General features: G+C 47.4%; 1 protein-coding gene across 1 annotated transcript in view; it reads left to right on the plus strand.

Moving 5' to 3' along the window:
• The window catches only part of LOC122554034 (polypeptide N-acetylgalactosaminyltransferase 16-like), a 119,871-nt gene that overhangs the window by 61,389 nt on the left and 41,738 nt on the right, over positions 1 to 16,744 (plus strand). The window contains exons 7-8 of the mRNA XM_043698521.2: positions 5,906 to 5,990; positions 15,053 to 15,156. Of these exons, the coding sequence (XP_043554456.2) occupies positions 5,906 to 5,990; positions 15,053 to 15,156 (189 nt within the window). The remainder of the gene's footprint in view (positions 1 to 5,905; positions 5,991 to 15,052; positions 15,157 to 16,744) is intronic.

Here is a 16,744-nt window from a genome sequence, read left to right on the forward strand (position 1 = left end):
TGATATCAGACTCACCAGTCAATAGGCTTCTCCTTACAGCCCTTCTGAAATAAAGACACATTAACCACCCTGCAGTCCTCCAGCACCTCACCCATGTCTGTCGATGATACAAATATCTCAGCTTGGGGCCCTGCAATTTCTTCCCTAACTTCCCACAACGTCCTAGGACACACTTGATCAGGCCATGGAGATTTATGTATGTTAGGAAGTCTGTCACCTCCTGCTCTGTGATGTGGGCAGTTTTCAAGATATCAGCATTTATTTCTCCGAGTTCCCTGGCCTCCATTTCTTTCTCCACATGAAAAACTATGTGAAATATTCATTTAGTATCTCTCTCATCTCCGGCAGTTCCACACATAGATGACCTCATTGATCATTAAGGAGCCATGTTCTCTCCCTAGACGCTCTTTTGCTGTTAATGTTCTTGGAGAATCTCTCTGGATTCTCCTTAACCTTGTCTGCCAAAGCTATCTCACATCCCCTTTTTGCCCTCCTGATTTCCCTTGTAAGAACATCTCTACACCCCTTATACTCTTCAAGAGATGCACTTGATCCCAGTTGTCTATACCTAACTTATGCCTCTTCCTTATACTTGACTAAAACCTCAATAGTTCCATACTCTGACCAACCTTACCCTTCACAGAGCTGAACTCTGTTATCTCACTTTTGAAAGCCTCCCACTTGCCAGTCGTTCCTTTACCTAGGAACAGACCACCCCAATCAACTTTTGAAAGTTCCTGTCTCACACCATCAAAATCTGCCTTGCTCCAATTGAGAACTTTAACTTTTATACAAGGCCTATCCTTTTCCACAACTCTTCCAAAACTTACTCTTGTACACCAGTCAATGAAGGCAAGCATGCAGGTACAGCAGGTAGTGAAGAAGGCTAATAGCATGCTGGCCTTCATAACAAGAGGAATTGAGTATAGAAGCAAAGAGATGCTTCTGCAGCTGTACAGGGCCCTGGTGAGACCACACCTGGAGTACTGTGTGCAGTTCTGGTCTCCAAATTTGAGAAAAGACATTCTGGCTATTGAGGGAGTGCAGCGTAGGTTCACGAGGTCAATTCCTGGAATGGCAGGATTACCTTACACTGAAAGACTGAAGCGACTGGGCTTGTATACCCTTGAGTTTCGAAGATTGAGAGGGGATCTGATTGAGACATATAAGATTATGAAAGGATTGGACACTCTGGCAGTAGGAAACATATTTTCACTGATGGGTGAGTGCCGAACCAGAGGACACAGCTTAAAAATACGGGATAGACCATTTAGGACAGAGCTCAGGAGAAACTTCTTCACCCAGAGAGTGGTGGCTGTGTGGAATGCTCTGCCCCAGAGGGCAGTGGAGGCCCACTCTCTGGATTCATTTAAGAAAGAGTTGGATAGAGCTCTCAAAGATAGTGGAATCCAGGGTTATGGAGATAAGGCAGGAACAGGATACTGATTAGGAATGATCAGCCATGATTCTATTGAATGGCGGTGCAGGCTCGAAGGGCTGAATGGCCTACTCCTGCACATATTGTCTATTGTCTATTACCGAATTGTAGTCACTGGTCCCAAAGTGCTCCCTTACAGACACTTCAGTCTTATACACTGTCTTGTTTCCCATGAGAAGGTCGATGCTTGCTCCTTCTCTCGTCGGAGGAAGTGAGGACTGCAGGTGCTGGAGATCAGAGCCGCGAGCGTGGTGCTGGAAAAGCCCAGCCGGTCAGGCAGCATTCCGAGGAGCAGGAGAATCGACATTCCGGGCAAAAGCCCTTCATCAGGAATGTGGGGGTAGGGGTCTAAGAGATAAATAGCAGGGTGGGTAGTGGGGGATTGTAGCTGGGAGGGTGATAGGTAGATGCAGGCGAGGTGATTGTGATAGGTCGGTGAGGAGGGTGGAGTGGATGTGGGAAGGAAGATGGATAGGTAGGACAGGTCATGAGGGCAGTGCCGAGTTGGAGGGTTGGATCTGGGTTGAGTTGGGGGTGGGGGGTGGAGGGGAGATGAGGAAACTAGTGAAGTCAGTGTTGCTGCCGTGTAGTTGAAGGGTCCCAAGGCGGAAGATGAGGCGTTTTTCCTCCAGGCGTCGGGTGGCTTGGATTCTCTAGTAGGTACATCTATATGTGGATACGGAAAAGTTTACTGAAACATATTTAACAAATGCTCACAATCCAAGTCCTTAACACTGTGCAGTCCCAGTCTGTGTTTGGAAAGTTAAAATCTTCTACTATTGCAAACCTATTATTCCTTATATTTTAAAAAAATATATATATGAGATTTCTCTACATATTTGCTTCTCAGTTTCCCTCTGACTGTTAGGGGTCTATCAAGGTACAATCCCATTAGCGTGATCATCTCTTACTTATTTCTCAGTTCCACTCATACAGATTCACTGGACGATCCCTGATAAATATCCTCTCCAAGTACAGCAGTAATGTCTTCTCTAATTAAAATCTCCACTCCCCCTTCTCTCTTGCCTCGCTTTCTATCGTTCTTCTAGCATCTAAACCCCAGAACACTGAGCTGCCGAGTCTTGTACCACCCTCAGACATGTTCCTATCATCCCTATGATATCTCAGTCCCATGTAACCATGCATACCTTAAGTTCATCAGCCTTACTTGTCGGACCCTTTGCAGTGCAATAGATGCAGTTTAATTTTTCAGAGTTCTCTGAATTGCTCTAATTATCTGCCTTATCGAATTAACTTGAAGTCTTTAACTTCAGAACCATCCTAATCTGTTGTTCTATTCTCAATACTATTTCGGATCCTTCCACCCCCTCAACCCCCCCACCCAACACCCAACTAGTTTAAAACTTCCCTAACTGAACTAGCAAATCTCTCCACCAGGATATTGGTCCCCCTCCAGTTCAGGTGAAATCCATCCCTCTTGAATGGTCATCTGTTTCGGATTAATATAGAACATAGAACATAGCAGAATACAGCGCAGTACAGGCCCTTTAGCCCTCGATGTTGCGCCAATCCAAGCCCACCTAATCTACACTAGCCTACTATCCTCCATATGCCTATCCAATGCCCGTTTAAATGCCCATAAAGAGGGAGAGTCCACCACTGCTACTGGCAGGGCATTCCATGAACTCACGGCTCGCTGAGTAAAGAATCTACCCCTAACATCTGTCCTATACCTACCATCCCTTAATTTAAAGCTATGCCCCCTCGTAATAGCTGACTCCATACGTGGAAAAAGGTTCTCATGGTCAACCCTATCTAAACCCCTAATCATCTTGTACACCTCTATCAAGTCACCCCTAAACCTTCTTTTCTCCAATGAAAACAACCCCAAGTGCCTCAGCCTTTCCTCATACGATCTTCCTACCATACCAGGCAACATCCTGGTAAACCTCCTCTGCACCCGTTCCAGTGCCTCCACATCCTTCCTATAGTATGGTGACCAAAACTGCACACAATACTCCAGGTGCGGCCGCACCAGAGTCTTATACAACTGCAACATGACCTCAGTACTCCGGAACTCAATTCCTCTACCAATAAAAGCCAGTATGCCATATGCCTTCTTCACCGCACTATTTACCTGGGTGGCAACTTTCAAAGATCTGTGTACACGGACACCAAGATCCCTCTGCTCATCCACACTACCAAGTATCCGACCATTAGCCCAGTACCCCATCTTTTTGTTACTCTTAAATTAGTGGATGAGAATAATTACAAGTCCAGACACCATGGAGAACATGATATTTCAGGCAAAAGCCCTTCAAAAGGAAGATTACTGATGCTCGAAACATCGATTTTTCTGTTCCTCGGATGCTGCCTGACCTGCTGTGCTTTTCCAGCACCACTCTAATCTTGACTCCAATCTCCAGCATCTGCAGTGCCCACTTTCACCATGGAGAACTCCCCTGTTCTTAGAATCATAGAATTCCCTACAGTGTGGAAACAGGCCATTAAGCCCAACAAGTGCACACCGACCCTCCGAAGAGTCCCACGCAGACCTGAGAGAGAAACAACAGAACACTTTTCAGATTAATGTCTGATCTGAGGGACAGCACTTTGGACAGTGTGGCACTCCCTCAGTAACGCACTGCCTGGACTATGTGTTGGAGTCTCTGGAGTGAGATTTGAACCTCTGACTCAGAGGATAGGGGGTTCTCACTGAGGCGACAGCTGAGATGTAGTATTCTTTCTCTTCACGGCAAATCAGGTTTGGGACCGCTGCTTGTTTATTTGGTAATGCAGAATCTCTCGGCCTCACTTATACTGCTGGCTTTGCATTGATTCACCAGGTCGTGGAATACAAAGAGTTCCTTGGGTGTGTCATTCATTGGTCTTAGAACGTTTTGAACGCTAGAGGAGGATGCTCTGCTACCAGTGGGAAAGAATGTGAAAAGTGAAAGTCTGGAAACATTAACAACACAGAAGTTAATGATTTGGACTTCACGTCACATCTGGCTGGGGCCGTTGCTGTAACTGAGAGGCCCAAGCATTGATGCAGCTGTACTTAAGGAGTGATCCCTATGAATCTGTTCAAAGCGCTTAAAGGAGTTGTTATGAAGAGACAGAGAGAGACTGATTCTCTGATGTTGGTGTTGAGAGGGTGTACAGCCTTAACATTAGGGTTACAATACTGCGAGATGATGCTGGGGATCACACCTTCACGCAAAGTGAGAGGGAGGAAATCCAGGTCAAGTAACAAGTTTCCATATTGATGTTTCTCAATAAGGAGACAAAGTGTCACAGAGTAAGAACAGGCCTCATTGCATGCGTGGGACAGACATAAAGGGGGCTGGATGGCCTCCTTTCATTCCTCTGTCTCCATCTCTGGAAGTAGACTGCAGTGTTTGCTAAACTGGCTCAGCTTGGCCTATTGCGTTTTGCCTCACTTCAAACCCAGGAGTCTCAGGCCTGGATCGTGAGCGGTTTGGAATAATAAGGTTGGAGGGGACTCTGTGATTCCTCTGTTTGTCAAAACTGCCGAGTCCTTTTGTGAACCTCAAGACAAAATGAGAGAACTGTGAATCACGAGCCAATTTAATTGTGTGTCAGATTTCACTGGGAAATGCTTCCCCCATTTTCAATTCCATGCAGTTGAGAAGTTGACAGGACGTAAGCGTCTGTCAATTTCCCCAGTGATTTTAGGGTGCTCAGAGTTCAGAGAGTGAAAATGGGCTTTGTAAAGGTCCTCTGGGAGGGAGGAGAAAATCTTGCATTAATTCAAGGCTGATACTCACCACTTGCGAAGCAAAGACAGCAAGCACATTGGAGCACATCAGCGACATGTTCCCCTCTTAGCCCCTCACCATCCTCACGTGGAAAACGATCCCCATTTCTTCAGGGTCAAAATCCAACAGCACATGGACTGCAGTGGTGCAAGAAGGCAGCTCACCCCCATCTTCTCAAAGACAATTAGGGACGGGCAATAAATACTGATCAGATAGGGCTATTGTGGTTCAGCGGTAGTGTCCCTACCTATGGGCCAGGAGGCCTGAATTCAAGATTAGAGTGGTGCTGGAACAGCACAGCAGGTCAGGCAGCATCCAAGGAGCAGGAAAATCGACGTTTCGGGGAAAAGCCCTTCATCAGGAACAAAGGGCTTTGATTTTCCTGCTTCTCAGATGCTGCCTGATCTACTGTGCTTTTCCAGCACCACTCTAATCTGGACTCTCATCCAGCTCTGGCCTGAATTCAAGTCCACTCCAGGGATGTGTGATAACAGGTTGATCATAAATTGAATACTAACCGAGCCAGTGATGTCCACATCCCCCTCAACAAATTTTGAAAAATCTCATGAAAAGGGGACATGTAAATGTCTTGGTGATTGAGTGGAGGAGTGTCTGGACTGTCTCCTTTGTGTGTCTACCTTATGATGCCTTTTCAGCACGGTCTTATCCTTGTCAGCTCAGATTCTCTCTGTTCATCTTGCTGTTTTCCCTCCCTTGGTCATAGGGTTTGACTGGAGTTTGCATTTTAAATGGGAGCAGATACCTATTGAACAGAAGATGGTGCGGTCTGACCCGACCGAATCAATCCGGTAAGCACTGGATTCAGCACTGGCACCAACGACATAGGTAGGAAGAGGGGTGGGGAGGTTATTCAGGAGCTCAGGGAGTTAGGCTGGAAGCTAAAAGCTAGGACAGACAGAGTCGCCATCTCTGGGTTGTTGCCGGTGCCACGTGACAGTGAGGTAAGGAATAGGGAGAGAGTGCAGTTGAACACGTGGCTGCAAGGATGGTGTAGGAGGGAGGGCTTCAGGTGTTTGGACAATTGGACTGCATTCTGGGGAAGGTGGGACCTGTACAAGCAGGACGGGTTGCACCTGAACCAGAAGGTCACCAATATCCTGGGGGGTAGGTTTGCTAGCACTCTTCGGGGGGGTTTAAACTAATTTGGCAGGGGGATGGGGATCCGGACTCGTAGTCCAGCAAGTAAGCTAGCTGTTTTTCAGGCTGTCCAAGAATGTAGCGGGCTGTGGAGAAGGTAGCACTGACAGGGAATACTTGCGGACACAGAGATGGGTTCAAGTGCGTATACTTCAACGCAAGGAGCATCAGAAATAAGGTGGGTGAACTTAAGGTGTGGATCGGTATCTGGGACTACAATGTTGTGGCCATCACGGAAACGTGGATAGAAGAGGGACAGGAATGGTTGTTGGAGGTTCCTGGTTACAGATGTTTCAGTAAGATTAGGGAGGGTGGTAAAAAAGGAGGGGGGGTGGCGTTGCTAATTAGAAATGGTATAACAGCTGCAGAAAGTGGTGCTCAGGAGTGGTGTCTGATCAGAAACCCACGCAGACACAGGGGAGAATGTGCAGACTCCATACAGACAGTCGCCCGAGGCTGGAATTGAACCCTGCTCCCTGGTGCTGTGAGGCAGCAGTGCTCACCACTGAGCCACCAAAGGAGGAATTCAAACTAGAATGGGAGGGGGATGGGAACCTGAGCGGGAAGAATCAAGGATAGGAACAAAGAAGATAAAAAGCAAAAGTGGAAGGCAAAAAAACCAGGGTGGGAAACAAATGGGGACATAGTGCAAAGTAAAACTAGAATGACGAACAAGGTAAAGAAGACAAGTCTGAAGACATTGTGAGTTAAAGCATGGAACATTTTCAATAAGGTAGATGAATTAACAGTGTAAACAGATATACGTAAACAGATATACGTAGCTATGATACAATTGTAGTTATGGAAACATGGGGGTTGTAGGGTGATTAACCCCAGGCCATACAAAGTAGGGCCTCCCTCCCATCCTGCTCCTCTAACCTAACTTTAAAGTTCACAGGTAAGCTACTCAGTGTTCTTGCTTTGGAGACGAAGGGTAGAGTAATGGCAGCGCAGGCAGTGGAATGTTCCTCCTGCCGGATGTTTGAGGTAGGGGTGACCACCGATACTCCTGCCGACTTCATCTGCAGGAAATGCAGTCAGATTCTGCTCCTCACAGAACGAGTTAGGGAACTGGAACTGGAGTTGGATGAACTGAGGATTATTCGAGAGGCTGAGAAGGTGATAGATAGAAGATACAGGGACATAGTTACGCCAGAGAACAGAGGTAGCTGGGTAACAGTTAGAGGTGGGAAGGGGAGGAAGCAGGCAGTGCAGGGATCCCCTGTAGTCTTTCCCCTAAACAATAGGTATACCGCTTTGGATATTGTTGGGGTGGGGGGGGAAAACGGCCTAGCAGGGGTAAGCTGCAGCGACCGGGTCTCTGGCATGAGGTCCGGCTCTGAGGCTCAGAAGGGAAAGGGGGAGAGGAGGAGAGCGCTAGTTATAGGGGACTCTCTAGTTAGAGGGACGGACAGGCGGTTCTGTGGACATGGGCGAGACTCTCGGATGGTTTGTTGCCTCCCAGGTGCCAGGGTCCGAGACGTCTCGGACCGTGTCTTCAGAATCCTTAAGGGGGAGGGTGTGCAGCCAGAAGTCGTGGTGCACGTTGGCACCAACGACATAGGTAGGAAGAGGGGTGGGGAAGTCATTCAAGAGCTCAGGGAGTTAGGCTGGAAGCTGAAAGCTAGGACGGACAGAGTCGTCATCTCTGGGTTGTTGCCGGTGCCACGTGACAGTGAGGCAAGGAATAGGGAGAGAGTGCAGTTGAACACGTGGCTGCAAGGATGGTGTAGGAGGGAGGGCTTCAGGTGTTTGGACAATTGGACTGCATTCTGGGGAAGGTGGGACCTGTACAAGCAGGATGGGTTGCACCTGAACCAGAAGGGCACCAATATCCTGGGGGTAGGTTTGCTAGCACTCTTCGGGGGGGTTTAAACTAATTTGGCAGGGGGATGGGATCCGGACTTGTAGTCCAGCAAGTAGGCTAGCTGTGTGTCAGGACGCCCAAGACTGTAGGGAGGCTGTGGAGAAGGTAGCACTGACAGGGAATACTTGCGAACACAGAGATGGGTTCAAGTGGGTATACTTCAACGCAAGGAGTATCAGAAATAAGGTCGGTGAACTTAAGGCGTGGATAGGTACCTGGGACTACAATGTTGTGGCCATCACGGAAACGTGGATAGAAGAGGGACAGGAATGGTTGTTGGAGGTTCCTGGTTACAGATGTTTCAGTAGGATTAGGGAGGGTGGTAAAAAAGGAGGGGGGGTGGCGTTGCTAATTAGAAATGGTATAACGGCTGCAGAAAGGCAGTTCGAGGGGGATCTGCCTTTAGAGGTAGTCTGGGCTGAAGTCAGAAATAGGAAAGGTGCAGTCACCTTGTTGGATGTTTACTATAGGCCCCCCAATAGCAGCAGAGATGTGGAGAAACAGATTGGGAAACAGATTTTGGAAAGGTGCAGAAGCCACAGGGTAGTAGTCATGGGCGATTTCAACTTCCCAAATATTGATTGGAAGCTCTTTAGATCAAGTAGATTGGATGGGGCGGTGTTTGTGCAGTGTGTCCAGGAAGCTTTTCTAACTCAGTATGTAAATTGTCCGACCAGAGGGGAGGCCATTTTGGATTTGGTACTTGGTAACGAACCGGGACAAGTGATGGGCTTGTTAGTGGGTGAACATTTTGGTGATGGTGACCACAATTCTGTGACTTTCACCTTGGTTATGGAGACAGATAGGTGCGTGCAACAGGGTAGGTTTTACAATTGGGGGAAGGGTAAATACGATGCTGTAAGACAGGATCTGAGGAGCATAAGTTGGGAGCATAGGCTGTCAGGGAAGGATGTCGTGGAAATGTGGAACTTTTTCAAGGAACAAATACGATGTGTCCTTGATATGTATGTACCTGTCAGGCAGGAAAGAAATGGTCGTGTGAGGGAACCTTGGTTGACGAGGGAGGTTGAATGTCTTGTAAAGAGGAAGAAGGAGGCTTACATAAGGTTGAGGAAACAAGGTTCAGACAGAGCAGTGGTGGGATACAGGATAGCCAGAAGGGACCTGAAGAAAGGGATTAGGAGAGCCAAGAGAGGGCATGAAAAATCTTTGGCGGGTTGGATCAAGGATAACCCCAAGGCATTTTATGCGTATGTGAGAAACATGAGAATGACGAGAACGAGGGTAGGTCCGATCAAGGACAGTAGTGGGAGACTGTGTATTGAGTTGGAAGAGATAGGAGAGGTTTTGAATGAGTACTTTTCTTCAGTATTTACAAACGAGAGGGACCGTATTGTTGAAGAGGAGAGTGTGAAACGGACTGGTAAGCTAGAAGAGATACTTGTTAGGAAGGAAGATGTGTTGGGCATTTTGAAAAACTTGAGGATAGACAAGTCCCCCGGGCCTGACGGGATATATCCTAGGATTATATGGGAAGCAAGAGAGGAAATTGCAGAGCCGTTGGCAATGATCTTTTCGTCTTCACTGTCAACGGGGGTGGTACCAGGGGACTGGAGAGTGGCGAACGTTGTGCCCCTGTTCAAAAAAGGGAATAGGGATAACCCCGGGAATTACAGGCCAGTTAGTCTTACTTCGGTGGTAGGCAAAGTAATGGAAAGGGTACTGAGGGATAGGATTTATGAGTATCTGGAAAGACACTGCTTGATTAGGGACAGCCAGCATGGATTTGTGAGGGGTAGGTCTTGCCTTACAAGTCTTATTGAATTCTTTGAGGAGGTGACCAAGCATGTGGATGAGGGTAGAGCAGTAGATGTAGTATACATGGATTTTAGTAAGGCATTTGATAAGGTTCCCCACGGTAGGCTCATGCGGAAAGTCAGGAGGCATGGGATAGAGGGAAATTTGGCCAGTTGGATAGAAAACTGGCTAACCGGTTGAAGTCAGAGAGTGGTGGTAGATGGTAAATATTCAGCCTGGAGCCCAGTTACAAGTGGAGTTCCGCAGGGATCAGTTCTGGGTCCTCTGCTGTTTGTAACTTTTATTAATGACTTGGAAGAGGGAGTTGAAGGGTGGGTCAGTGATACGAAGATTGGTGGAGTTGTGGATAGTGAGGAGGGCTGTTGTCGGCTGCAAAGGGACTTGGATATGATGCAGAGCTGGGCTGAGGAGTGGCAGATGGAGTTCAACCCTGTCAAGTGTGAGGTTGTCCATTTTGGAAGGACAAATAAGAATGCGGAATACAGGGTTAACGGTAGGGTTCTTAGTGAGGTGGAAGAACAGAGGGGTCTTGGGGTCGATGTTCATAGATCTTTGAAAGTTGCCACTCAGGTGGATAGAGCTTGTAAGAAGGCCTATGGTGTATTAGCATTCATTAGCAGAGGGATTGAATTCAAGAGTCGTGAAGTGATGTTGCAGCTGTACAGGACCTTGGTTAGGCCACATTTGGAGTACTGTGTGCAGTTCTGGTCGCCTCACTTTAGGAAAGATGTGGAAGCTTTGGAGAGGGTGCAGAGAAGATTTACCAGGATGTTGCCTGGAATGAAGAATAGGTCGTACGAGGATAGGTTGAGAGTGCTAGGCCTTTTCTCATTGGAACGGCGAAGGATGAGGGGTGACTTGATAGAGGTTTATAAGATGATCAGAGGAATAGATAGAGTAGACAGTCAGAAACTTTTTCCCCGGGTACAACAGAGTGTTACAAGGGGACATATATTTAAGATGAAGGGTGGAAGGTATAGGGGAGATGTCAGGGATGGGTTCTTTACCCAGAGAGTGGTGGGGGCATGGAATGCGCTGCCTGTGGGAGTGGCAGAGTCAGAATCATTGGTGAACTTTAAGCGGCAATTGGATAGGTACATGGATGGGTGCTTAAGCTAGGACAAATGTTCGGCACAACATCGTGGGCCAAATGGCCTGTTCTGTGCTGTATTGTTCTATGTTAACATCAGGGGTACGGTATTCAATATTTAGGAAGGAGATTCAAATTGGGAAAGGAGGTGAAATGGTGTTTATAGAGTTATAGAGTCATTGAGTCATACAGCACGGAAATAGACCCTTCAGTCATTTCAATTCATGCCGAATATAACCCCAAACTAAACTAGCCCCACCTGCCTGCTCCTGGCTCATATCTCTCCAAACCTTTCCCATTCATGGATCCATCCAAGTGTCTTTTAAACGTTGTTATAGAACCCGTATCCACCATTTCTCTAGGAAGTTCATTCTACACCCTCTGTATAAAATATTTGCCTCATGTCTTTTTAAACCACTCTCCTCTCACCTTAAAATATGCCCCCTAGCCTTGAAACTTCCCATCTTCAGGAAAAGACAACTGCCATCAACTCCACCTATACCTCTCATTATCTTATAATCTTCTATCAGGCCATTTCTCAAACTCCTACAATCCAGTGGGAAAATCTCCCAGTCTTTCTTTATAACTCAAACCTTCCATACCCAGCAAGCCCAGCATTCAGCCCATTCCCCTCAAAATCTTCCCCATCCATCCACCTGCCCACATGCCTTTTAAATGTTGTAATTTCACCAACCTCCACCACCTCGTTCCATACACACACTACCCTGTGCATGAAAATTCTGCCTCTCAGATCCCTCTTAAATCTTTCCCCTCTCACCTTCAACCTCTGCCCTCTAGTTTTGGACCCCCCTACCTGGGAAAGGGACCTTGGCTATTGTTTAGTAAAGGAATAAATCGATTCAATAACCAGGAAGAATATTGGACAATCTGGTTGTGGAATCTGAATAGATGGGGATAAGAAACACCGTGAGGTTGTTGGGGGTTGTCTATAAGCCCCCAGACAATAGTGGAGATGTAAGGGGAAGGCATATAACAGTAAATCAGAGAGGTATGTGACTGGAATCTTGGGTGATCTTAATGTACTTGTCGCTTGACAAACCTTACTTGCAATGTCATAGAGTCACAGAGATGTACAGCACGGAAACAGACCCTTCAGTCTAACCCGTCCATGCCGACCAGATATCCCAACCCAATCTAGTCCCACCTGCCAGCACCCGGCCCATATCCCTCCAAATCCTTCCTATTCATATACCCATCCAAATGCCTCTTAAATGTTGCAATTGTACCAGCCTCCACCACATCCTCTGGCAGCTCATTCCATACCCATACCACCCTCTGTGTGAAAACGTTGCCCCTTCGGTCTACTGGGCGGCATGGTGGCTCAGCAGTTAGCACTGCTGCCTCTCAGCTCCAGGGTCCCTGGTTCAATTCCAGCCTCAGGCGACTGTCTGTGTGAAGGCTGCACACTCTCCCCGTGTCTGCGTGGGTTTCCTCCGGGTGCTCCGGTTCCCTCCCACAGTCCAAAGATGTGCTGGTCAGGTGAATTGGCCATGCTAAATTGTCCGTAGTGTTAGGTAAGGGGTAAATGTAGGGGTATGGGTGGGTTGCACTTCGGCGGGTCGGTGTGGACTTGTTGGGCCGAAGGGCCTGTTTACACACTGTAATGTACTCTACTCTAATTAGAATTGCACACAAGATTCCAACAGTGGCCTAACCAATGTCCTGTACAGCCGCAACATGACTTCCCAACTCCTGTACTCAATACTCTGACCAATAAAGGAAAGCATACCAAATGCCTTCTTCACTATCCTTTCTACCTGCAACTCCACTTTCAAGGAGTTATGAACCTGCCCTCCAAGGTCTCTTTGTTCAGCAACACTCCCTAGGACCTTACCATTAAGTGTATAAATCCTGCTAAGATTTGCTTTCCCAAAATGCAGCACCTCGCATTTATCTGAATTAAACTCCATCTGCCACTTCTCAGCCCATTGGCCCATCTGATCAAGATCCTGTTGTAATCTGAGGTAACCTTCTTCGCTGTCCACTACACCTCCAATTTTGGTGTCATCTGCAAAACTTACTAACTGTACCTCTTATGCTCGCATCCAAATCATTTATGTAAATGACAAAAGTATTGTGAAGGAGGATTTCCCAGAGTGTGTAAATAATGGGGTTTTTCTTAGACCTTTGCATTGAGGAACAGGCTACTCTTGAACAGAACTTGCTGCAGAAACTCAGCAGGTCTGCCAGTATCTGTGGGGAGAAGGCAGAGTTAATGTTTCGAGTCCAGTGACACCTCATTAGAATCCACCGGACACAGAACGCTACCTCCCCAGCAATTTCTGTTTTTTCTTTCAGATTTTCAGTATCCGTGGTTCTCGAGTTTTATTGCTATTCTAAGCTTATGACTGATCATTAAGAAAGGATTAATTAACAATCGTGTTGTATGGGATCGCTTGGGGAAGAGAGACCATAACAAAATGGCATTTTCTGTTCAGATGGAGGGTGGAGTAGTTGGATCTGAAACTAGGGCTTTGCAAGTAAATAAAGGAAACTATGAGGGCACTGGGAGTGTCAGTCTGGAGTTGAAGCCCAAGACACTGGAGTGAGACTTGAATCGACATTCTGGTAATAGTACTGAAGACTTGTGCTCCAGATTTGCTGCTTTGCTAGCCAAGCTGCTTCAGTACAATTACAATGCTGGCATTTATCCGACAATGTGGAAAATTGCCCAGGTATGTCCTGTACACAGAAAAGCAGGACAACTCCAACCTGGCCAATTATCGCCCAATCAGTCTCCTCTCCATCATCAGTAATGTGATGAAAGGGGGTCATCAACGGTGCTATCAGGCAGCACCGGCTCAGGAATAACCCGCACAGAGACACCCAGTTTGGGTTCCACCAGGGCCACTCAGCTCCTGATCTCAAACATGGACAAAAGAAAGGGTTCAGAAAAGATTTACAAGGATGTTGCCAGGGTTGGAGGATTTGAGCTATAGGGAGAGGCTGAACAGGCTGGGGCTGTTTTCCCTGGAGCATCGGAGGCTGAAGGGTGATCTTATAGAGGTTTACAAAGTTATGAGGGGCGTGGATAGGACAAATAGACAAAGTCTTTTCCCTGGGGTGGGGAAGTCCAGAACTAGAGGGCATAGTGGGGATGTTCATCGATGATTGCACAGTGTTCAGCACTATTCGTGACTCCTCAGATACTGAAGCAGAAAGTGCTCAAATGCAACAAGATCTGGACAATATCCAGGCTTGGACTGACAAGTGGCAAGTAACATGCACGCTACATAAATGTTAGGTAAAGACCATTTCCAATAAGAGACACTCTAATCACCACCCATTGACATTCAATGGTGTTACCATCACTGAAGCCCCCATTAACAATATCCTACAGGTTACTATTGACCAGAGACTGAACTGAGCTAGCCATATAAACACAGTGGCTACCAGGACAAGTCAGAGGCTAGGAACATTGTGGTGAGTAACTCACGTCCTGACTCCCCAAAGCCTGTCCATCATCTCCAAGGCCTACGTCAGGCGTGTGATGCTGTTGGGTGCAGCTCCAACAACACTCAAGAAGCTTGACAAACACCTACTCCCTCCACCACTGACACTCAATTGTAGCAGTGTGTGCTATTTCAAGTTGCACTGCGGAAATTCACCAAGACTCCATTGGCTGCATCTTCCCAACCTGTGACCACTTCCATCTAGGAGGACAAGGGCACCTGATCTATGGGAACACCATCATCTGCAAGTTCCCCTCCAAGCCACTCACCACCCTGATTTGGAAACATCACTGTTCCTTCAGTGTCACTGAGTCAGAATCCTGGAATTCCCTCCGTCAGGGCCATTGTAGGTCTACCTACAGCACACGGACTGCCTTCGAAAAGGCAGTTCACCACTACCTTCTCAAGGGGGCAACTAGGGACGGGCAATAAACACTGCAATGTCAGCATCCCATGAAAGTATGAAAGAAAACCCATGACTGATGCTGCAGTTTCTCTCTGTAGGACCCCAGTTATTGCTGGAGGGATATTTGTCATCAATAAATCCTGGTTCAACCACCTCGGGAAATATGACACACAGATGGACATTTGGGGCGGTGAAAATTTTGGTAAGCATTTGTAACTTTAGTACGAGATTGCTAATGACTGATTGCTATTGTTGCTTCATGGTGGATGTTTGAGTTAGAAACTGAAACAGGAAGCTCACTTGCTGCTGTTAGCCACGACCAGGTGAATTCCTCTGATCCTTTTTGAACTGCGGCCATAGAATCATTCATGTCCACGTGAGGGAGTGGATAGAGTGTTTGCTTGACCTCTCATTAAGAGGACAGCTCCTCTGGTAACGCAGCACTCCCTCGGTGCTGCAAAGCCTCCACTATAAGGCAACCCAACCACGCCGTGGCTCAACACTTCAACTCCCCCTCCCACTCCACCAAGGACATGCAGGTCCTTGGACTCCTCCATCGCCAGACCATGGCAACACGAAGGTTGGAGGAAGAGCGCCTCATCTTCAGCCTAGGAACCCTCTAACCACAAGGGATGAACTCAGATTTCTCCAGTTTCCTCATTTCCCCTCCCCCCACCTTGTCTCAGTCCCAACCCTCGAACTCAGCACCACCTTCCTAACCTGCAATCTTCTTCTTGACCTCTCCGCCCCCACCCCTACTCCGGCCTATCACCCTTACCTTATCACCCTCACCTTAACGTCCTTCCACCTATCGCATTTCCAAAGCCCCTCCCCCAAGTCCCTCCTCCCTACTTTTTATCTTAGCCTGCTTGGCACACTTCTCTCATTCCTGAAGAAGGGCTCATGCCCGAAACGTCAATTCTCCTGTTCCTTGGATGCTGCCTGACCTGCTGCGCCTTTCCAGCAACACATTTTCAGCTCTGATCTCCAGCATCTGTAGTCCTCACTTTCTCCTCAGTGAAACCTTTACCCAAACCCCCTTGACTCTAAACTTGGACAGCATGGCCCCTCAGCTGATACTTGGGAAAGGGAAGAGTTGTGGAGATTCCATATCCTGATGGGACGGTCAATGAAGGGTTTGTCAACGCTGTCCAACATGGCTGCCAGTGCCTGATGGGTAGTGTGAGGGTGGGAGTAGTAAGTTTGGTGAGTTTGCTCTGTACCTGTCTATGGAACAGCTGATCCAGACTCTCCGATGCTACCAAACTACAAGAAAAATGTATCTTCATTCTTCCGTGCAAAGAATCCCGACTCCAATAAATACAAGGCATCTCAGCCCCAGCATATTCCTGTATGAGTGCGTCAGGGCAGTGTCTTCAGCTGCTGCACCAATGACCTTCCCTCCATCATAAGTTCAGAAGTGGGGATGTTCACTGATGATTACGCACTGTTCAGCACTGTACATGACTCCTCAGACAGTCCGTGTTCAAACGCGGAGATAGTGAGGATGCAATAAAACCTGGACAATATCCAGGCTTGTTTTTCAAGTGACAAGTAACGGTCGTGCCACACAAATGCCAGGCAATGACCATCTCCAATTGAGACAATCTAGTCACCACCCCTTGACATTTAATGGTGTTACGATCACTGAATCCCCCACTATCAATATGCTGAGGGTAAAAATTGGCCAGCAACTGAATGGACTCACCACATTAACACAGTGGGTACAAGAGGAGGTCAGAGGCTAGGAATTCTGCAGTGAGTAACACCGCTCCTGACTCCCCAAAGCA

This window comes from Chiloscyllium plagiosum, unplaced genomic scaffold, assembly GCF_037043375.1.
Source record: "Chiloscyllium plagiosum isolate Xiang-an unplaced genomic scaffold, Cpla_swu_hap1 HiC_scaffold_8, whole genome shotgun sequence".
In the NCBI taxonomy this organism is placed as follows: Eukaryota; Metazoa; Chordata; class Chondrichthyes; order Orectolobiformes; family Hemiscylliidae; genus Chiloscyllium; species Chiloscyllium plagiosum.